We start from the raw sequence: 24,043 nt of genomic DNA, 5'->3' as shown, positions 1-24,043 counted from the left end.
ACTGGGAGTTTCCTTTATGCTCCTTTAGATGTTCCAGTCAAACGTTTTACTGAAGAGCACATGTGCTGATACTGCCAGTTACAAGTGAGGAGCTAAAGCAGATGCTCCTGCAAGTGTGACACATGGACTTCAGTGCTCAACTCAGGTGAAAGAAAATAAAACCACTGCTCATGAGCTAGTTTCAAGTCACTGTTGTTCTGTTGTTTCTGATATGTATTTCTCCAAACTATACCAGCTACATTAATTGTACAAAACACCAAGCAAAACTTTCACATTTCTGCAATTAAAGAACTTTGAAGTGGCCAGTCTTACAGAAAATTCAAATGAAGTCACTCCTGACTAAGCATGAGATATTTCATACAAACAATACATTTGGAAAGTGACTTCAGCTAACAGCAGGGCTATGGGGGTGAATTTGAGTATCATTTTGATTGTAACATAAAAATACAGCAGTCTAACAATGCTGATTTCTGACTTTATATCCCCCCATCCCGACTTGACAGGCAGCTGGGCAGGAGCATGGAGCACCTGGGGGAGATGCCTACCCTGCACTGGTAACTGCACTGCTGGCACAGGAGAAACTCTTTGATTTGCAGCTCTCCCAACACACAGCAATGCCCCCCAAAGCCCAATGCAGGACATACTGCACCAAATGCAAGAGCTGCTCCTGACCTCAGAAGAAAGCTTAGACAGCCCCAAAGTTTATCCTAGGAATGGGCCACCGAAAAGAAGCATTACTGGTGAACAGAGAAGCAGCAGAGCAATCTTCAAGACCTCCCTGAAAACAGTCCCTGAACCTGAATGTTACCCCAGGATTCCCAAAGGTTTGAGCAGGAGTGAGATACCTCTGTGTGCTCGCACATGGGTCTGGAAACAGTTGTAATACTTGTATTTCTTCCCACATATTCCACACTCGTAAGACCCTGAAAAACAAGACAGAAAAGTATACATCACCATATTAGATCAGGAAAAACAGCCTCACCACATACTTATCCATAAACTGAGGACAAAAGAATGCAGTTTGAAGCAAAGTAATTTTTGGAAGGTTCATGGAGATAAATGCAGGAAATCACTATCCCAGACTCAATTCTTTTTTCAGCCTTATTTAAGATTCCTTGGCATATTACCCTGAACTTACATTTTCAGTATATCTTTTAACTTTGCTAACACGAAAGGCCCACTCTCAAAATAGCCTGACTTATAATTTTATAATAGTGACTAATATTTCCTATGGACAGAAATAACCTTGAATTACTTTTCAGTAAGTTCCTAGTATATGGGAAAAAAAAGCTCTTCAAGTGAAAAAAGAAGGCAGTATGTTATCTTGAGGCAAGGAGTTTTCAAAATTTCTCAAGAAATGCACAATGTACAAATTTCTCAAGAAACCCACAGAGATTTGGTAAATATCCACCCAGAGGAAACCAAATAGATACAAATAGAACTTCTGACCTTTTTAAGGAAAAGCACATGACCACAGTAGTCTCTCTTCTCAATTTGTGTCTCTAATTCCAGAAAACACACATCTGCAAACAGTCATTTGAAATAAAACCAGAGAAACAGAGCTGGGAGAATCATTTGTAATGATGAAATTATGCAATGAATTTAGCCTCTTCTGTTTACTGGACAGGCAGACAGAAATTTCCTTAGTTTTGTTATTTAAGTTGATTCAACCTTTTTTTCCCCCACTCCAACTTGGTGAACAGGCTATAAATTAATCTTTCAAGCTCTCACTTGCAAAATGTATTGCATTTCTTAGCTGTTCATGAGTAACTGTGATCCTATCTGTGCTCTTTGGCAGTGCGAGAGCAACTCTTAGTGGAAGGGAAGGTGGGACAACGAAGAACTGAGTATTATTTTGCGTGAACACAGCATTTAATTTCCATGGACGCTTCCTCACAAAACTTTAAAACAATCTTTTCCTGACCATGCAAAACAGTAAAACTCAGGGATGAGCCACAAACAAGAACAAAACATTCACACACACATCCAAATAAGTGTTCCCAAACATCATTTTACACCAATACTTACCCAGTGCTACTCAATGTGAGCTCTTTCCAGGAACAAAACCAACTGTCTTTTTTGAACACGCTATACCCATGTTCTTTTTTTTCCCTTCCCATGCCCTACTGCTTACAGCCTGGGAAGAAAACAACCCTCCTTCAGTTTGTAACAGCACTGAATTCCCAGTCCATCACTGCTAGCATCACTTGGGACTGTCTTTTGATATTGAGAGGCTTACTTTGTCACTGATGCTGAAAGAGGCAATTTGCTACAGTCTGATACACAAGAGTACACGTCTGAAAAAATACTCCGAAATACTGATATGATAGTCAGTTGACTATGTCTGACCTGCTCCATAGCCTTTTAATTATCATAGCTACTTGTTTTTATATAGAGATATACATATATATGGGACAATCATCACCTGTGGTCACTCCATACGGGCTTTTCGAAGTGAATTCCTGGATATCAGCAAGTTGGCAGCATCTTCCAGCCCTTATTTTCCATGCTCAAGGAATGATGATATTCATCGCCAACCTCCAAAATTCTTTTCGGAAAACTATTCCAGCTAGAGCCCCAAAGCAGCACTGCCAGAAGATGAGCGCACCCACCGTCACTCGGGCCCTACCAACCAGTAACCCTGCGCAACACCTGATGTTCAATGAGGGGCTCTAGGCTGAATTTTTTTTCCCATTTTTCTTACATTTCCCTCTTTCTCTGGAGACAGTCTATGGCACATAAATGCATTTCGCTGTGCGGAAGTTTTTCAAGAAGAGTGTGACCTGTACAAGTAACTGTGTAGTGCCTTTCCTCTCCAATACAAAGCAAACCGGTGCTGCAGCCCTGATGCGAGGGGCTGTGCCTGGAAAGCAAGGGCAGGAGCCGAAGGCAGGGGAAGGACCAGCGCGTCCCACTGCCAGTGCTGTTGTGAGGGTGTTCTGAAGCACCCAGCCCTCAAGTGCAACCCAGGGACGGCTGGGGTCATCTTCTTCAAGGGGGATACCACCACCCACCTCCTATGCTCAGATAGTAGAGCACTGCTCCAGGAGAGCAGCGAGTTTGTGGAGGGTGTAAGGGAGGTGCATTACAGATCTGAAGTCCTGAAGGCACTCAGAGGCAACTCAAGAGCCACAACTGTTTACTCAGCACACCACAATTCAGGGGGCAAAGGTACAGATCCTCATATGGAGAAAGGAGGGATGACTTGCCACAATAAATGTGTTATTAGAGTAGAGGAAAGATGAAGTGGAGGAAGAAAAAAAAAAAAAAAAAAGAAAAGACACTATATGTTAAGGCCTTACAAAGAACATGCCCGTGTTGACTTGGACACTGGCAGCGTGGTCACCGTTTATCTCAGACTTTGTCCACATCCGGATGTGTCATGCAGGTTAAAGCTGTTTGTAGTAGGAGGGGAGATGGAGAAGGTTTTTGGTTAGTTGATGCATTCAGTTTTGCCAGGCTTTTCCTGAGCCTCACAGGTGGAATATGGGAGTACACCCATTGCACACAGAGCTTTCCCTTGCTCCCTGATCCCTGGTTAGACTTTCACACCCTTCCATCACATACCGGACGTGTATCTCAATGCATGGTCAAAAATCCAGGTCCCTGAATATCGATTTCGTGTATATCCAACGGGAGAGCCACGTTCCACTGCTTTTCCATCTAAATTGTGCAAAAAGAAATCAGAAAAAAGCCCTTAAAGTGGATGCATTTCCAAAGAATAATGACGGCTGAAGCCTATTAAAAATTTCCAAGACCCATCTGTCCCTGTGGCTTGATAACAAGATGTCTGAGGTCACACAGAGTTTCTTAGGGCTTCTGCAGCACTATTTTATTTGGTATAACTAGGGAGAATCCAAAGTGCTCTTGAATTACGTATATTGAGCAGCTCAGCAACTGAGACATCAGCGTCACGGCATGAATCAAGCATGTGCATGTAAGATTGATAGTCTCAAAGCAGAAGGATTCACTCTTCACTCTGTCTCAGGAACATTTCTGATTTAATGTATTACTTGAAAAATCCTCTCCAAAATGTTTCTCGTAAAGCACGGACCAGATCGAGACCTTAAATAATCTTGTATAAAACTTCTCCTGATAAAGCCACAGATAACTCAGTCCTCCAAAACACAAATACTGACCTGATGGTGTTCCCAACATTAGAAAATGATCCACATCAGCCAAATAGTCTCTCCTCCTTTCTGATTTACAACACAAGTGCCATTTTCTTTTCCTCTCCTTTCTAGATAGCTTCATAGTGGATTTATCTGCCTTTTTGCCCTGACACCCCTGCCCTGAGAAATATTAACATGTTGGAGTTCTTCAAAATACCCCGGCTCAAGGCCAGCATGTGAAACCAGAAAGGAAATAAGAAGAAAAGAACAGGAAATATTTCATCTCGGAGCTGTGCAGGGTGAGAAACACAGCACCTACAAGGAAGGGAGAGCCGGCAGTACCATGGGGGGGTACGGGTCGGTGGACAGGGAGGAGAGCGGGATCCGCAGAGGCAACATCAGTCCGCTGCTGACCGGACACAGGGATACCGCCAACCGCTCCGTTGGCATTCTTTGCTTGGGATGCCCAAAGTGGGGCTCCACGGGGCTTGCAAGACTTCTGTGGAAAAGCAGATGAAAAGGAAATGGTCCAAACCCACAGACATCAGCACCGGCTCTTCAGCAGGGGGACTGCAGCCACTGCCACCATCCATCCCGCTTCGCTGCGTCCGCTTTCATCCATCGCGGGGTTTGGGCTGCTCCAAACAGATGGAAACAGAGTCTGGAGTAGTCCAAAGTGCAGGGAGAGACATGTGAATGTGTAACCAAACAGGAGGCAGCATACTCAAGGCTTAATTTGATGAAAACACTGTAAGCAAATAGCAGCAACTGAGCTGGGAATCCCTGTCACAAATTGCTCCAAGTAAAAACTAAAAATATAAATATAGCACACTCCTGCAGGAGATGTGTGACTCAGAAAAGAGACATAAATCTTCTAATACGAATTTCAGCCAAGTGCTGAAGCTGAGCCCTGAAGGAAAGCTTGTCTGTCACTTGGAGCCATGTGTGCCCTGAAGCCTTCAACACTGTGGCCCCGGCTCAGACACCACATCTCCCATTTAACTGACTGTCCCCAGCACATCATGGAAGGAGACAAGCTGGGGGTCGGCATTTCCATGTGAAGGAGAGGGATTCATTTACTTCCGATTCACCACTTCATCCTGCATCATGAACTACCATAAAAAATAACCATTTTTGACACCTCCAATCTCAGCTTCCCTGACGAAGGTGAATAAAATCCTACCAAAGCCTTGCCTTTCTGCACAGCTGAAGTGATTTAGATATAGGGCCACCAGATCACATCATGAGAAACTCTTCAGGGAGAAAAACTCCTGGAAGGACTGGTGAGGAGAAGAAGAGAGAGAGCATGAAGCCTTTGCTCTGGAGGCAGGAGGCACCGGCACCTTCAGCTGTTCACAAGCTTGGGCTGTTCCAGCGCAGCAGCCGAAATCACCGGTGAAGCAGCAGGCACGGGGCGTTTCTTGTGCGAGTTACACAGATGTCTGCAGCGATGGAAATAGTGCCTGGCTGTGGTTTCTGCAGGGGGACGGAGGGAACCAGAAGAATTGACTGGGAGCCAGTTCAAGAAACCACAAGGAACTGATATCTGGGCACCATGGTCGGTCCACACAGAGCACAGTATTTGGTGGCCAAACAGAAAAGTTATTCAGAGCCACCTCCCCAACAAACAAGAGTTATGTGAATGGCGGATGAATAGGGGCACTTACAGGGCTTTTTTCACAAAGGAATCGGCCGCCAACTGCCAATCGCCTCAGGACCAAGTTGCCTTTAAAGAAACCCAGCATGAGGCTATAAAATAACAAATATGATGCACATTTCATTTGAAAAGGCCCTTCCAGATAGAAGTTCTCCAGTTTACTTTCTACGGCTTTCAACTGCCACTTGTTAACTAGTAAGTAACTCTCTGTCCCTCTCCCCGTGGTCCCTACACATTGAACAGTATCCCCCCTCACCCCCGCCTGCCCCCAATGCTCTCCATAGGTATGACATGATGGTGTACATCCAAGTTAGACAACAGCAAAAGCCTATTCCCCAGTCTGCGCAAGAATATGGTCAGCTCAGGGGACATCATCTTCAGAACAGCTGCTGCCACCCAGCCAGCAGCCTTGGGGAGAAAAGGGTCCTACATGGCAGACACCCAGCCTGCAAATGCTTTCATCGAGGGCTGGTGACCACGGCTGAAGGAGAAGCTGCTATTGCCTCCGATCAGCAGCAGTCTCTCCACCCGTCCCTCCTAGGATGCCAGGGTCACCTCCACATTTCAGATTTGCCCTTGCAACAATCAACCTCAACAATCAAGAGCTGTGGGGACACAAAAGCTGAGAATATACACAGAGTATGTCCTCCAAATTGTATGATCTTGAAGTTGGAACCAGTTATGGACTTCTCAGACTTTGCCTAAATGTTCTGACCCACCCTGCTGTTATTAGTGCCTGTCCTGCTGGAGAAGGGAGGACAGGCAGGACACCAATGCTCCCCACAGTTTCCAGCTGATGACACCCTCCAGGGTTTCTTTTCAACAGTGCGGACAATGATCAAGCAAAAACTGCGAGAAAATCTAACATCAATACATCTTTTCTCTCCCCCTGCAAGACAAACCAACCCCAACAGCAACACTGGGAAGCTCAAATTAGACTTCTCCCAAGTCCCTCAAAAGAAACACGATCCAACTTCTCTGTCTTCTTTTTATCAGTAACTTCCTTTGGCTCTCAGAGTCACTGCTGGGACCTGCTCCATGTCAGAGCCAACAAAGGAGTCCTTTTAGCAAGAGTGGTGGCTCTCCAGGATCCTACAGAAAGCTCTTTCCCTGGAGCAGGAAGAGAGGACAGTCTGATGTTCACAGACAAAAAAAAATAAAGGTTCTCATCACAGCTTGAGGTGGGGTAGGGATAGGAAGTACTGTTTTGGAAGTAGCACACCACAGCCATCCAAAAGTCAAAATTATTCCCACAATGTTACTAGCGATCAGAAAAACAAACAAACAGCAACCTGTAAAATCTATTTTTGAGCTAAATCTAATTATTTACAGAAAGCATCCACTCTCCTCAAAGCAACTTTCCTCAAAGCATTCCAGCTGTTTCTCAGGCTTTCCTCCTGACTGTCTCCTCATCTATGCCCAACATATCTACCACCAGCCCTGGGTTCACCATGAATTTTGCACTTCATTGACGGGTAAGTCATTTAACACATCAAAAGAAGATAATAAGCTTTTTCTTACAGTTACGCTGATCTTGGTTGAGTCTTTAGGGGTGACCAGATGCAAACAGATACCAAAGCTAAAGACAGTCAATAATCCTGAGCCAGGACCCTCAGACTGATGTGCACCTTGGCTCTGGTCCTTCCAGCAGAGCCGAGCTTCTAGAGCAGCTCTCCAGAGCTTCACTCCTCTCCCCACACCATGGACTGAGGGAACCGACTGATGGGGCGCGTTACCCCATAGCTTACCGAGCGTCTGCTGGTTGCGGACCCCACCTATGACCACGCAGATCTCTGCAGGCACATCTCCCGGCCCATCTTTTATGTTCTTCTTGGAATCTTTGGTGTCATCCTGCCAGATCACCTCTTCGATATAGTCATCTGGTACCTCTGTTTTCACTTTCACCTCAGTCATCATTCCAGCCTCTTCACTGGGTGAGGACTGAGATGTCACCGAATCAGAGCCCTCCGCTTTTGGGCTCCGCGGGCTCCGCTTCAAACACTCCCTGAATGGGGGGAAAAGAGGAAAAAACATTAATCCTCACTGTCAAGCCCTCACCTTTGCATTACTAGGACCTAATTAAAGGTACTTTCATTTAACACAGTTTATTTAAAATAAGTATGGTTAGGTATGCATGTCTGTCATATATGGTAAGTAATTAAAATGTAACCAGACGAAAGTAATAAAACCATTTTCTAGTAACGAAAATAACCTTAATTATCACAAATAATAGTAGCAGTCATAAACAGACCAGACTACTAAACAAGAGCACAGAATTTCATGTGGTTCCTAGCAGGCCTGGAGCACAACTCTAGCAGTCCTGACATCAAATATTATGCCAAGACTAGTCCATGCAAAGGAAACACCATATTCTCCTGACATTTTTCATCTGGAGCTATCTTGCCCTTGTGCACTTCTCCATGGGTTAACCTACTGTCACATCGTCTCTTTTAACCCTTCAAAGCAACCTAACTCTCATCCTATGGTATTCATATGGCCTTATTTAACACATATGGGGATGATCAAAGGGAATCATATATAGTATACTGGTATTTAGGGAGACTATTACGTTATGGACAGATATAAATATCGAAGATGACAGAGAAAGCGTGATGGGTGGGGAAAGGCAGAGAGAAGCAAGGAGGGGTCCAGTGTATTTAGAAACAGATAAAGGAAATAGTATGTGTTTTCATCTTGGAAAGAGAAGGCTGGAAATTAATGAGAAAAAACAATCTAAATAAATAAATATTTAAAACCCCTCAAGGGAAGGAAGGAAACTGGACCCCCCTAAGCTGTAAAACAACATCAACAAGTGATAAGGTGGCAAAAGGCTGAGGGATTTTAATCATGACACATGAGGACCAGGTAACCTTTTCCAAATGCACCATCCCACCAGTCATTATGGGCTCCATGTTTTTAAGACTGGTTATTAATAAATTCCAACATGCAATGCAAAGATAAAATAATTGCTGGTTCAGACTGTGGAGAAATCAGAAGAACTAAATATATTACAATAGCTTAGACTACCCAGAAACAGAGATTTTAAAGACCATGACATATTTAGAATCATGTAAACACTGGGAACAGCTGAAGGTGTTTGAAAACTTTTAAAGCAGAAGTAATAGACACAATTAAGTGAAAAATAAGCTGATTTTACAGTTGAGAGTTATTAGACCACGCAATAGCGAAAGTGAAAAAAAATCCCACTGCTTGGAACATCACAGAAAGTCAGAACAAAGTAATGTTAAAACGTTAGAAAACTAACACCTGCAATGGTTTCTAATACTAGTTATGGAGCTGGTAAAGAAAGAAAAATGCTGCAACTGAAGGCAAGTGCCCAGTGGGTAATCCTGGGAGGATGGAGATGAGAGGAGCAGATGAACGAAGAGAACAATCTCTGCAATAATTACTGCACAACCTCCCACATGGACATGTAGTTGCTATTTCAAAATGGGTCAAGTCACATCGTATCACCGGATATTTTATTATTCATCCCTCCATTCTCATTATGGAATGAAATGTACAATTTATAGCCCCTAAACAGCAAGAATTAGCCTTGACCTGCCTCCCCACTCATTCCCATCCTCCTCACACATACTCCCCCTGCTGATGCTCCCAAAATCATACAGGGCTTCCACAAGTGAGAAAGATGAATTAAGACAGAGAAAATGTGGTTAAAAACTGGACAATCTTTATGGTAATATTACTAGATGTCCAATAGGTCCATCAATCTCACCCAACCGCGGTGTGGCTGAGCACCCGTTCTAAAGCCAAGGGAAAGGGGGCAGCCAGGAGCACAAGTACAAAAGACTCAGCAATCAGAAAAGGGACTAATTGCAAATCAGTCAAAGAAGGTGTAAAATCCAAAACACTGATGAAGGCAGCAAAAGCCACAGGGTGGAGGGAAAAAACATTCCTCCTTTGGTGAGGACAGTGGAAGAAGATCAAAATCAAGCCAGTAAGATTCTCACTGGTAGGCAGAAAGATGAAAGCAGCCAGTGAAAGCCAGCTTTGCACCTAAAGGGAAGGCAAAATATCTCAGTTATAGATGGTAGAGCAACCTGTACTTGCCAATCCTGGATAAAACAACATAAAAATCAATGCAGGAGCCAACTGATCTGGAATTAAAAGCTAATACAACTAGCAGTGAGGCTAAGGATACAGCTTTCTGAGAAGATTATCAATTGGGTAAGAATATAAGAGATCTTCTGACAGTGCCTAGCTTTGCATCATGTCACATTCAGATATAAAAGAAATCAGCAGTACATGGCACAAAGCAACAAACAGGCCATGTGCTGCAAGGCAGAATGCTCTGTTCGACATGTGTGGCTCCTCAGTAGAGGTATTTCCACAGGGCTCCTGAAATGGTTGATGTGGGACAGATTTATTAATGCTCTGGAATTAAATTTAACGTCACTGTTGCTAAAAATTACGGGTGACCCATGGAGGGGTGGAGAGCAATGACTGTGAAAGAGACACCAACACCAGTGGATCCATCACTCCATAAGCTGGCTTTTCCCAAGCCAAGCAGCTCTAGCGTAGTCAAAATGTATCCAGGAATGTGGGTGCACTCACCAACAGCACCCCCGTGATGCCAGCAGGCAGGTCAGGCTGCAGCCACCCAGAGCCACACTGACCTAAAGGACTAACACAATTTTTGGATATACGCGTCTGAGATCGGACAAGGAGGTAATTTTCTCCCCGTACAAAGCCATGGTGAAGCCAGTCCCAGCATGCTGCAGTCAGAGTGCCCTCGTTTGTAAAAGGTGATTAGAAAAGCTGGAGACAGTTCAAAAAAGAGGCACTGAAATGGTTCGAGACTGGGAAAAGAGAATTTACAACTTTGCGAGACCAAACAACTTCAATTCATTTCTCATGCCAAAAGAAAGACTGAGAGATTATTTGGTTGCAGCATATTATCATCTTCATGGGGAGAAAATACTGTCTTTCCTTAATTTGGCAGGGAAAAGTAGTGTACGAGCTCATTGCTGGAACCAGTTGAAATGAGGCATAAAACATTAGCACGGATGGTGGTCCATTGAAACAACCATTTTCCAAAGGATGTGCTCAGGAGAACAAATCTTTCCAAGTCTTCAAACCCAGAGTACCCTTATCTGGCTGGCCCTGGGTTACTGGGCTCAGTGCAGATGTGCACTGGCCACACTTGGTAGCCTGAAGCTGTAGGAGTATATAAATTATTAGATCAGACCAATGGACCCTCAAAAACTTTGCCTTTCACACACGCTGACTTTCTGGATCATCTCTGCCAAGCAAGTAACTTCCTGGCTGGGCTGTCTGCTCCTAAGTGGGATCTAAACCTGCAAACATTAACTGAATGCAATACTATTCCTCCAACATTGACTCGTATCTTCTAAGCCTGAGTAGGTACTTGGTGTACAGAAAGACACCAGCCCTAAACATTTTAGCAACTGTCTTCTGCATGATTTCACAGTATAGAAGCCCTGGTGATCCTCTCGAAAACAAGATAAGCAAAACCATAAAAAACATAGCACCACTGGATTTTTACAACAAGTTTACAACAAGCAGACACCTTCCCTGTCTTCGGACACTTTCTAGGAGAGAGAAAGGCAGCAGGCAGCAGATGTGCCCACTGCGTGTGTCAGGGAGGTGAAACCACAGCCCTGCAGCACTCCCCGCCGAACACCCCAGCACTGCGTGCAGGGCCAGGCACTGCCCGGGGACCCAGCAGAGATCTGCACAGACCCACGTCCTGTTCACATCCCTGGGAAAGAGCTCTAAGGTGGTGAAAAGGGAATAAATTATAAGCATCATGTCCTCCTTCACATGGATTTATAAAAATAAAAATACATATATAAATGTGTGCATTTCTATATGCGCGCACACACACACACACATGCACGTATACATGTAAGAAGGGCTGATCCTTGCGTCTCTGGTGGCATCCCCCTTGTCACACCCAGCTCCTACCCCCTTCTGCCACGGCAGCCCCAGGACACACATTCTCTGCTGACACCCTGAGGTGCTGGTGTTTTATTGCACGAGCCAGACCCTGTTTCACAGCACTGAGGGCCCCGGCATCCGGACTGCGCAAGCCAAAATGCAGGGAACACCATCCCAAATGCAAACTGTGCAGCTGACCCACACCAGGCTGGAATCAGTCCCACACCACCTGAGAGCAGTTTTAGCTACTTTTTCCATGGCCATTGCTGTTTCACTTAAGGAGGAAAAGCTATGTTCTCACACTGCTCTTACTATTTCATATCTTGCAGAGATTTTCTAGCCACTGGCTGATGTCAAGCTTTAGCCAAATTTCAACTGCAGACGCCTTCCAGCTCAATGTCCAGAGGAACATTATGGCATAGCAGAATACCTTCAAATAAATATAATCAAACAGTAACACAGTCCCAGCCCTCCTTCCTTCTCTGAATGTGCTACACAGGGGACAGAGAAGCCTTAAGACTCCGACTGCTTCATGTGATGCACGAGAGGGGCATCACCAGCTGCTGATAACAGCAGGTGAAAGCGATGGACCCCTCCTACCTTCTCTGCACATGGAGAACATTTTCCTCACCTCCGTCTTTACAACCTCCAAAGGACTGATGGATAGACTACACCAGAGAACTTGTCAGAAGACTACAAAACAAGGTCCTGACTGGTGATGGGATCAACTCTTACCAGCTTCTTGCTAGCAGTGACAGAGAGAGCGGTCGCCAGCAGCGCAGCAATCATCACTCACCCAGTGACTGTCCAGTGACAGTTCAATCTCTTATTCTGCTTGGACACTGCAACCAAAAAGCTGCCCAAGCCCAAAGGCCCCTTTCTGGGCCAGAAGGCACAGGGCTGACAGAGAGCTGCTGCTGAAGATGCCAATACACCCAACCAAGCAGCGCCGAAACCCCTGGGAGCAGGTCTGAGCTCTCAAAAAGTTCACTCAGTGCCTTGGCTGAGGGTTATACAGCTTTGGAGAGAAGAAGGCAGCAGTGGTGGAAGAGAGCTCTCCTAGCAAGAACTATCATCACCTTCTTCTGGTCCCATGTGAAATACAGTTAGTGCTCCTGTGGCTAGAGCAAAACCAGGATCAGTCCAGGCTTCTTGGGTCTGAAGCTCAGTTACCCAACTTGCTGAGGTGATGCTGTGCCAACCTGGGTATAATTGTCCCCAGGGTGCGGGGGGGAGCTGGGCTGAAGGAACAATCCTCACGGGACAGGAGAGTTTGAAGCCTCCTGGTTTGGCTGGGGAAACATCACAGAGCAAGATAGGAAAGAAAAGGAAATTCCCGACACTTTAGATGGGACTGAGAGGGGTACATGCACAGCCACAGCAGAACCAGGTTGCACTTAGAAGACAGCATTCACCACAGTCTCCATCAAGCATGGCATCAAACCATGAGGGAACACATGCACTGTCCCAAGAGAGATGACCCAGTAAAGCATTATTTCTTTACTAGCCCTTTGGTCCTGGGATGTTGCATTGCTTGCAAGCCTGTGACACTGCACTTGCATGGTGTTGTGCTGAATTTTGCCTCCCCTGCTTCTGAGCAGCACAAAGAGCCTCCAACTAGATGAGGATAAAGCAGGAGTAGACCCAGAACATACTTCTCCAGAAATCCCCCCCAAGAGCCAGTGACACAGAGCACGCTGGCTGGTGGTGGGAAGAAATCGGGCCCCAGCACCACCGTGTCTAGGCCTGGTTCTGCTGTTCCTCTCCTGCATGCAGTACTGCTGGAGCTGATCCACAACTGCCAGAAAGGTGTCAGAAAGAGGATGAGCAAGAACAGGAGTGAATTTTCAGTTACGCAGATCCCAAGGCTGGAAGCAAGTTTTACTGGTTTTGGGTGGGGGCATACAGAGAGAAGCTTCTGGGACATCAGCTAACTCAAACACTCGTACTTTGTCCTGGAAGCAGTAGCTGTCCCCAACACAAACCATGAGGTGACCCCATCTCCGAGCACTGTGACCACGAGGCACAGAGCTCACACTGTGCTAAGACAGAGATCAGCCCCATCCTCTGAATTCCTGCGGGGCCCCGCTGGGTAACCCAGCGGTCCCAGCGATGTGGTCACAGCCTCCACTTGGTGCAGACAGCAGTGCACAGGAGCTAAGGGAGAACCTACCACAAGTCAGATCCCACTCCTGGATACCTGCACCCATCCCTCTCACGGTGGCTCTGCACGCGCTCCCCTGCCTCATGCCATCACTTTTCTGGGTGAAACAATGCAACTTTACAGTGTTCAAGTATGGCCTTCCAGGGATTAGCTGCAGTTCCCTCTGCAGGTCCAACATGCATTCAGCATCCATAGCACGATGCTCCCTGGGAAGAGGACTTTCTTCAAACAAAGCACTGTTTGCATAGGACAAACACGAGGAATCAGACCAGAGATTAGTAGAGTGCACAAGCACATCTGGCTTAAATCCCACCTCTTCCACAGGGTGCATCTAACTTCTCCATGTCTTTGAGGTTTCTTGGGGAATATCAACTTCCTTTACTGTTTAATGTCTTGTCTTTACTGAGCTGTGGAACTTGGCAATCCAAGAGGCTCTTCCTTGCCAAGGACAGGAGGCAGAAGCCTTGGGATCACACACCGCTCACACCACCACTCAATGGCATGCCTGGCATGCTTCTACAGGTGAGGTAGTGTTTCACTTTCCATAACAGACTCTATGGATTTAAAACATTAAAGAGGCACATAAACATTGAACTTGCATGTATCATTCCTCTGACTAAGTAGGCCACGTAGCCAATTACTGTATTACCAGCTCTGCCATCTCACTATGCTCATTTCAACACTGCTGCCTGCTTTGATCATCAGACTTTCATCTTCCGATGACGTTACGGCCACTTTCATGTCAAATACAAGCATGTTAAGGCAGAAGAGATTTAAGGAGGCCTTGATGAAGACTCATTGTGGGGAACTTTGTAGAAGGCAGGGGTAAAACTTGGGCTCCTGGACCCATGTAGGTAGATTCCCTTGGTCTTACATCCCTGACAGTTAATGGGGGCCTGAGGCTTTAGCACGGACAGATGATGCAGCAAGGTAATACAGACAAACGACTGTGCCACAAGTACAATTTTGGCTGTAAGGCTGAGCAGCCTGGATGGTGCCTCACCAGCACCAACACAAGGAGCAATGCGAGGGCAATGCAAGGAGATCTTCCAGATGGAAGGACAGAAAGGAAACTGCTGATTTCACATCAGTCTCCTCTTTACGGTAACACTCTACCCATGAAGCTGGTGGCCTCCCTTCCAGCCAGTCTCCTGTGGAAGAAGGGAAGGAGAAGGGGGTGCAAACTGAAGAGCTGCAATATGGTGCCATTTTCATCTTTGGAGAGCATTTCTTTCTGGCTGTGATAAGCAGAACCGGCAATGACTGAACGCAAATGGGGCCTGTCAGCTGCTGCAGCCAGAAGAAACTCGCGTTTTCAGTTTGCTTTTTCTGATCTGGAGTAGCATTCTCATAAATAATGAAAGTGACTAAAAGCTACTTAAAAAACACACACTCCTCCCTTATGAAAGAATGAGAAAAAAACCCAATTATAAAAGGACATTTCTTCCAGCTAGGAATAATTTGTCATGTAATTCTCTGAAGACAGCAACAGAAACATGCGTGCTCCGTGCTCCCTTTTGAGTGATCTGTGATTGCATGTGTACTCAGATGGCTTCTAATGAGGCTATTTTTATAGCACACATCCTGCTGAGCTTTTGGGGAGGGGCAAAGCGAGATCAGTGGAGAATCAGTCTTCAACGTCAGCTCCTGTGTATTTTCTCCTCAAAAGGAGAGGAAAAGGAAGCAAATGTGGAAGACATACTGCTCTGAATCAACACCTACAAACAAAGCTCTTCCGCCCCAGTAGCAAACATGGAGCATCTTCAGGTTTTGTCCTGGACACCACTCAGGCTGGAAGAACCAGAGACACATCGCTACTGCCTTGATGGGATCGGCGATGGCGATACCCAACTCCCCCTCGGCAGAGCACGCTGTGTGCCCATTTACACTACTGAAACACACTCCTGCTCGGTCCTTGGTACACTCCTCTGGTCTGCAGGACCAAAGATGTTCAGAAGACCACAGTGCTGAGGACCGTGCAGCAGGAACCTGAAAGAACACGCTTTGCAGAGCCCACTAGGACAGTATCATCGGCATGGTGTTACAACTTGTCTTCTTGAAAACAACATGCAGTTGGCTCGTCCCATGCCAAAACAAAAGGCCTCAGCTGTCAGAAAGGAAAGGAAGCAAAAAATGGGGGAGGCTGAATCTGCGCTCAATTTACCAATGCCTGCCATGGTTTTAAAAGAACCAGAAGGTTCCTGCCATGACTGAAGCCAAGGGAAGTAGAATGGACAGAACAGATGTAAATGAACTCATGTTTTACATGGAGATGATAAAAGCAGAGACAGAAAAAGAAAAGATGTAAATTGAAAATCTCCTTGTCTGATAAAATAGTTGTGGTGGCCTTCCTACCCCCTCCCTGTAGCTCTTACTTGCTCCCTGGGGCAGCCCAGCTGTGTGGGTGCCATGCCTTACACCAGGAGGAGGGGAGTGGGTCAGGAAGCTGAGGAACTGCCCGGTGTCCTTCACCAGGGACATCACTTTTGCAGACATTACTAGGCAAAAAGGTTTTCAAGTTCAGGGTTAAAAGAGAAAAAAGACAGGGGCTATTTTTTCCAGCATTACAACTGAGGACTTTGTTTCTAGTCTCCACGCTTCCTGCTTCAGCTTTGAGATGTTCCCTCGCAGACTTGAAAGCCAAAGTGACCGATGTACTCATCCAACCCAACGTTCTGTGTCACAGCTCACAGAGCCACTCCTCTGTCAAACTACATCTGCAGCATGAGCCGGTGCCTCTTTTATAGAGGCTGTCTTTATTTTGATGTGTAAAGTGCTGGAGTAACCGTCACACTTCTGAGGCCCTCCTCTGAGTAATTATTTTCCAAAACAGGCACTGCATGTCCAACGTGGATTGCTGAAAAAGAGATCCTGTTACTGGGAATCTCCCCTCCACAGGAGAGAACAGCCTCTTCTGCTGCCCCTGGAGTGAAACAAAGCAAACACTTCCTTAATGTAGACTGTATACACACTAAAATATGTCTTCTAGTTCTTGACTCTTTCCACAAACATTTGGGAACCTGTCCACATTTTAAAGCACGGATACCAGAGCAGGACAAAGTATGCCACCAGCGTTCTTAATAACACACACGGTGGCAGCACGTGCTGGTGCATGTGTCTGAAACCCAAACTTTCCACCACGGGATTTCAGTTCCCTTCACAATTACCACTTTCGAAGATGCCATTGTATATTCACAAAGTGTGGGTTTAACCTCTGAAAGCAAACATTATAGGAAAAATGTGTTCACTCATTTTCTGAAGTTATTTTAGGGAATGGGAACTCCTTCCTCCACCAGTGGTAGAGGAGGGAAAACTTGATGAAGAACAGAAAAAAATAAAAAGCAGGTCACAGCTTCAGGGCATCCTCCACACGCAACATGCTTTTGTGAACCTCATGATTTAAGGACTTCAAGGTCGCTGCTACATTGCAAGTGTTAATTCAAATCTCTGTACTTCTTTCATCCATGGTCCTACAGGCTGTATCCTTGGTTGGCTGGCTGGTTTTCTTCACAAGGCTGGTGGATCCACCCTTTGCCATAAGTGACTTTCTTGAACACACTGATCAGTTATACACTGAGCAGAATAAGCTGAAGCTAACTAGGATGAATGTGCAACTCTCGAAGGCTGTGAGGCCCATGCTCCCGACCAAGCGATTAGAACTGGGGACATCACACTAATTGGGCATGCGAAGAAAATTTCTGAGGCAAGAAAAGCAGCTCAAACCCCTGCCCTTATCTGGGACACATTTAAGTTTTCTGCTTTCCCCCAAAAAAATAAACTGAAATCAGAGCATAAGACCACATTCTTCTGCAGGCAGAAGTATCACAGTAAGTGTCATTTAGGTTTTCCTGGAAGAAATCTGCTCAATAAATACCAATATTATTATGGAGTTCATAAATTTAGAAAGATCTAAAGGCTTTTTAGAAGAGAGATGCCTCAAGCAGGATCACTACCTGCCTCTAAGGGCAGCCTGCTCTTAAAAACAGAGGCAGCAGCTTACAAAACCCCTAAAATAATTAATGCAACACTTGGTGGTATGGTGTAGTGTGGTGCCAAAGCTAAAATCTAGGGAAAACAAACAAAGCAGCATATTTAAATTTTCCAACTATCTTGGTCTACTACAACACACAACCTTTCCTGACAACAAACACTGCTTCAGTAAGTATAAGAGGAATTTAAGTGTGCGTTCATTCCTCAAGGGATGCTTGGCAGCTCCAAATCCTACAGAAAAGGTAAACTACAGGACCAAATCAGTCTGCCTCTTTTCTAGAAGTTGAGCATTAAAATACAAACCAGTACAATAGTCAAGAGCCACAAAGAATTCCTAAGGTATTAGCAAAACAGACTCCCTTCAGCCCTTATTAGGAATATCTTGAGGATGGTTTGAAGAGGAAAGTCTAACCAAATATAAAAAAAATTTGGCTTATCCAACAGAAAACAAATGAGCACTGTTTGCCAAAAGCAAAAGAATTCAGTCAGATAAAAAATGCAACACACAAACGATGCAGGTTAAAAACTAAATTTAAGATGATAATAGAATAGCTGCCAGTGTCTTTAAATTTTCAAGCATGGAAATGTCAACAGAGAAAAAGAAATTCAGGGAAAAACAAAGAGAATAGATTAAGGGTTTATTTATACTGGTGAAAGAGCTCTATGTTGCTTGACTAGGAAATGACTGAGAGGGTGACAACTGTCTGCAAACATCCATAGGTCCCCAACATGGCAATGAGGAGCCTACGCCGGACCGTGCCACCAACCCACTGGTGGCAGCATGGCACGGCAGGGTCACAAGATGAACGGGATAAAATGAGCAATGGGGAAAGACAGGCAGAAAAAGAGACAGGGCCTTGGGACTGGAAAACTCTCCAGCTGGGGAGAGATACAAATGAGGTGGCAGACGTCCTGCTGCTGGAGATACCCAGGCATTTAATGTAAACAAGCTATGAGGCTTTACACCACTATCAGAGCAACCCCGAGCAGGACAGGAGAGGGGGTGACCCAGGGAAAACCATTTCCTGGTAACTCAGCTTTGCCGAAGACATTACAGCTACCACATCTCCGTACTTTACGGCTCCAGAAAGGGACGTTTCTCTATCTCACACCATCCGAAGCCCTTCAAGGCTCTGGTATTTGGCAAATTGGTGTGGATTACACAGAAAATATGCCAGTCCCATAGGAGCCAGGATGTGTCTGCTTGCTGTTGTCTCTTTGTACATGTACATTTGACTTTTTTTCAGGTTTCAAGGAAACTTGCCTGGGTTTCCCACAGCTTCTGCGCTAGTCACAGTACAGAACTGAACTATCTGCTTCTCTTAAATTGGCCAGAGGGAACTTTGCAGGGATGGGGGGGTAGGGGGACTTATGCTGGTTGGTTTGTTTCTGTTTGAAGATGGTTGGTGAGGACCCTTCAGAGAGCACCACGACTTATTAAATACCTTGCCTAATTATTAATAGTTTTTTCTCTTTCTGATGCAGGATGAGTCTGAAGATCTTCACACCCTGGCACTGAAAATCCCACAGGTGGTCTTTTAAAGAATGGGGAAATAATTTAAATCATTTTGTTTCTTGGAAACACTCAGCCCTTGGCCTGTCCCTCGACAGGGTGTGGAGCCCTCTCCCGAGGTTCAGAGGACCACAACTGCCAGCTTGGGCACACATGGAGGTTGTCCTCCCCAAAGGCTGAGGTCCTGGCGAGGACTGGCCAGCTGGAAGAAGAGTCTGCAGAAGAGCTGGTGCCATCCCAGGGCAGACCCTCCCTTGGGTTACAGGAGCTGCTAGGGAGGACGTGTCTGCAAAGGGCAGAGCAAACAATGTGGGCAGGAGAAGGAGAGTTGACACCAGTGAGGCTGGAGAAGGTTGAACTGAGGAGCAAAGTAGGTGCGACCACTTCTCAATACCTTCTCCTCCAGCTGGAAAGTCACATCTTCTAAGATGGGGACTGAAGCAACCAGACTACCTAAGCACCACGGCTTGGTCAGGCGTATCGCAGAAAACTGCACCGTGTCAGAGCTGGGAGACCTCCACGTCCCAACCTAAAGCACCCGTTGGACACGCTCCTGCCTGCACAGCGCTCTGCCTCCCTGCAGGCCAGCACCACAGGGCCCTTCTGCTGGACCTCCACCTCCAAGAGACCACCCACCCTTTTCAGGAACTCTGCCACAGTGCTGTTAATGCTGCAATAAAGACGCGACCCATCCGTGCCCCCACAGCCAGCTCAGAACCCCAGAAGGTCTGTGATTTTACCTCCGTTTCAGGAGCGGCGCATGCTTTTCTGCACAGCTACATCTGTGCTGCGAGCGGGTTCCCCGGCTGGTGACAGCCCTGGTGCAGACGGGGGCTGAGCTTCCAGCTGGCTCCGTTCCCTCCGCAAACAGATGCAGTTCCTATATCAGGGTCTGATTTATTCAGCAGGAGTCTCGCACATTAAGTGTAGTTAAGTCTGAAAACAAATCTAATGACTTTAAAATAAATAGCCAACAGAGGACTTGAAACTAAAATTCTTCCTTCCTCTGACACCCACCATATAAACAATAATAATTATATAAAACCGTGTCTAACACATGACTACACAAGGCTCTGGTGACCAAGAAAAGCACACGCTGCTTGTCAGACATAATTGCACATTTGGTTTTTCAATTATTTCTTGTCAAGATCCAGAGCCCACCATCTGAATGCTGACATTAATTATTGGTAAGTAGTTAGTTTTACAGTAGCGTTATGGAGACTCCCGACGATCACCCCGAGGTCTGCAGCTCCCGACGCCGTTCCCACGCTGCCCTCCGGCCCCTCCAGGACTGTCACGCAGACTCACACCAGCGAGTTACACCAACTGTGCTCTATCATGTGCAGAACGGGCTTCAGAAGCAGCCTGAAAGGAACTTTCCAGTAGCCAGCAGCAGGGTAACAGATCCCCTGGCACCATGCCTCCTCCACACGAGCCCACGTCACCTCCTGATGCCACCTACCAGTCGAGTCCCTCCTGAGCCCCCTCGAGCACCCGACTCCTGGCGATACGCTCCAGCAGCTAACTGCCCATCATGCAAGAAAACATCCTGCCTTTTATTGGCTTTTAATTTGCTGCCTTTTAATTTTGTTGACTGTCTCTTTTTTTCTCGCAAAAGGAAGAAAGAAGTCTCTGATCTACCTCTTCTGGAGTGTTCAAAAACATGCACAGCTTTGTCATGTTGTCTCTTAGTTGTCATCTTCTCCAAGGCAAACAGCAATCTCTCTTCTAGCTCCCTTAAAGGAAGGGTTTTTTATGTCCCTAATAATTCTCTTCACTTTTTAAAATTTCCCATTAATAAGCATACAGCGAGGTGCAGGAACCACACACAAGTTAATAAGGTGGGAGAATAGTGAGGGCTTTCTGCCACCACTAATTCTCAGCTGCACACACTACACTGTGTTATTTCAAAGGCAGCAGATAGGCCCGATCAGAGCTGGGGGGGTGATAAGATCATAAAATCCTGTGCCTTCAGAGCTTTAAACATTTACTTGAAACAGAATAAAATCAATTTAGTACAATAAATAAAAAACAGGATCGCAGGATCGAGACAATACTACAGTCACCACATTAAGATCAAGCATGCTATAGGAACAAAAAAAAAAAAAAAGTTGAAGAAGATAAAGTTGTCCTGGTAACCTTACTTTACTTGTATTTTTTACTGATATAAATTCATTGTTAGAAGCTTCCTTGATAGCTTGCAATTAGTGACAGTTTCAAGCAGCAACAACTTTGAAAAACATCTACCTTGTACCTCCAGCCACTAATGGCCTCACAGATTTTGTCAAAGCCACATGTCAACCTTCAGTTTCTGATAAAGCTTTCTTGAAATATTAAATTTTTATTCCATTTCACTTTTTTTAAACAGAATTGGTCACATTCCCTTTTTTGACCACCTTTTGTTCAGTCAGGTAAATGCTGAAGTGAATTTTGTTTCCATTTTTCTAAAAGAAAAAGTGGTGGCCAGCCTCACACTTCTCTATGTGTGTACGAAATAACAGTGATAATGGAGGGAAGTTCTGCCACCCTGATGGGTGCTCGGGTACCCGCCCTCGGGAGGGCCACCGGCTCGTGCCCGGGGGATGCCGAGGCCCCGGGGGCTCCCCCACACGCCCGGGAAGGGAAGATGCCCCCAGGGAACACCCGTAGGGTCAGCTCCCACACCGAGAACACACTCACCGACCTGCTCTGCAAAACCCTCTGGCAAGAGCTACAAAACTGAATTAAAAAGTCAGAATAAAGGCTTTGGGGGAAGGCAATAATGCCTGGCTCCCTTCCCCTCGCTTCTCAGCCCAGGCCCTTCCAGAGCATCATTCAGGCTAACTCCCAGCGTCCTGGGAGAGTGCTGCTGGACCACACTGATGAGCCACCCCAAAAATGGGAAAAGAGATATTTTCCTCTGCCTAAGGAATATGCTGGTGCTGCTTCCCGCTGCCGAAATCTGCCTGCCCAGCCTTCCAGCCCTGCTGAGCCCAACCCTGCAGGCACCCCAGAGGCGTTCAGTGCCGGGCAGGGACCACGGCTGTCACAGCTGGGAGCACCGGGAGGCGCGGGAGGGCCCCCACCACAGCGTTCCAGAGATCAGAAGAACGGAGTGGGCTTTTGACGTGGAAAGATGTGTTTCACCTGAGGGATAAAACTTCAGCAGGGCTTTCAAGTCTCCAGGAGGAACAGGAGGGTGCTCTGGCATACGGTTAGTGGAGAGACGGTATCACTGGCAGTGCAAAGGGGAGGATGTGAAACGCAGCTCGAGCTGTGAAGGAGGCCGGCAGCGCGGGAGGGGAGCACTGGTGTTCACAGCTTCGGGGTCAGGGGCTGGGGGGTGCCCAGAGAAAAGGCTCGTGTCTCACCGGGGGCCTGCCCTGGGCAGGGGAGCAGCACCAAGCCCTGCCGTGGTGACCCACAAACCTTGTCTGGGTGCGCTGGGGGGGGGCCCTGCCCCACACAGATCACGCCGATGTGGAGACAGTGGCTTCTGCCACCCCATCACAGCCTCACTGCTTGTGCCCCTGCAGCATCCAGGGGCTGCCCACACTGCTGTACCCCCTGGCTGAGGAAGAGGCAGGTGATGCTGCCGGAGGTGATGCCAGGACAGGGTGCAGCCCCCCAATCCATGCTGGCTTTTTTTCACAGCAGCCAAACTAGCTCTGGTTTTCTCTTGTCTGTTGTCCCCCATCCATGCTTATGCAACCCACAGATGTGCCCTGGGTGCTCAGCAGTCCCCCCACCCCAACAAGCTGTGCATCATCTCACCACGTGACGGCACCTCTTTTACTTTCCTCTTTTACCATCTTCTCCAACTCTCATTCCACACCCCACTGCAGCCCACTCCCCTTCCCAGCCCACACACTCGGCTCCCTGGTAGATCTCCAGCATTTCCCCTGATTCCACCCTGGCATCTCTAATCTCCTACATCTCCATCTAGTTGTACTACAGAACTTTTGAGACCTGGGAGATGAGTTTGCCACTTTGCTTGTGGATGGCAGACAACCAGGAATTGACTTTGAGCATGCAGGGGACCAGGTAAGCCCTACTGTCACCAAAGCCACGCTTTGCTCTTGGCTCCCACCACCTCCCCCATGCTGGCTGGCACATCAGCGCTGCTCTGCAGAGGAAAACCAGCTAAAAGGAATTTGTGCCTGGACCACGAAGGAAAGCTGCTCCTTCTTCCACAGCTCTTGCACTGACTCCATTGGAAAAGAGTTGGAGGGGGACTGAGAAGCACCATCTTCAGTGTATGCCATCATGCCCAGAAAGGTAAGATGCCTTGAAGCATCAGCAAGAGGTGGAGAGCCATGTGGGACCTAACAGGTCTTGCACCCACCAGAGTGGGAGCAGCACAGACATCCCTTAGCAGAGCAGGATCAGAAGGCTGGGTTGGTGGAACACCTCTCTCTTCTGCTCCTGCGTGAGAGCTCTGCTGTGCACCCAGCCGCCGCAGCATGGCCCAAGGTCTCCATCCAAGCTCTTCCTGCGATGGTTTTTGCATCCCAGAGCGGGCACGGAGCTGAGGGGACTCAGCTGTACCACCCCACACTGCACAGAAATCATGTCTCCTTGCAGCCCCCAAGGCCACAACGGTCCTTCTTGCATCTATCTTTTTAGCAAATTCCAAAAACGGGTGTATGGACACTGTGCTCTAACAGCTCCCAACTCACTCCTCTCGTGTGGTCACCCTTCACCAC

General features: G+C 46.7%; 1 protein-coding gene across 13 annotated transcripts in view; it reads right to left on the bottom strand.

The window, feature by feature from the left end:
* ZNF618 (zinc finger protein 618) overlaps positions 1–24,043 on the bottom strand; it is a 162,329-nt gene that overhangs the window by 70,815 nt on the left and 67,471 nt on the right. For 10 of the 13 annotated variants that reach the window (XM_032988690.2, XM_042787029.1, XM_042787028.1 and 7 more), the window contains exons 3-5: positions 7,518–7,774; positions 3,568–3,663; positions 846–923 (exon numbers count right to left, since the gene is read on the bottom strand). In XM_032988690.2, coding sequence (XP_032844581.2) covers positions 846–923; positions 3,568–3,663; positions 7,518–7,774 — 431 coding nt within the window. The remainder of the gene's footprint in view (positions 1–845; positions 924–3,567; positions 3,664–7,517; positions 7,775–24,043) is intronic. The other 3 variants (XM_042787031.1, XM_042787034.1, XM_042787037.1) reach the window with 1 other exon arrangement.

Source organism: Tyto alba, unplaced genomic scaffold (genome assembly GCF_018691265.1).
Source record: "Tyto alba isolate M040663 unplaced genomic scaffold, T.alba_DEE_v4.0 Super-Scaffold_11, whole genome shotgun sequence".
Lineage (NCBI taxonomy): Eukaryota > Metazoa > Chordata > Aves > Strigiformes > Tytonidae > Tyto > Tyto alba.
This window is presented reverse-complemented; position numbering and strand designations above follow the sequence as displayed.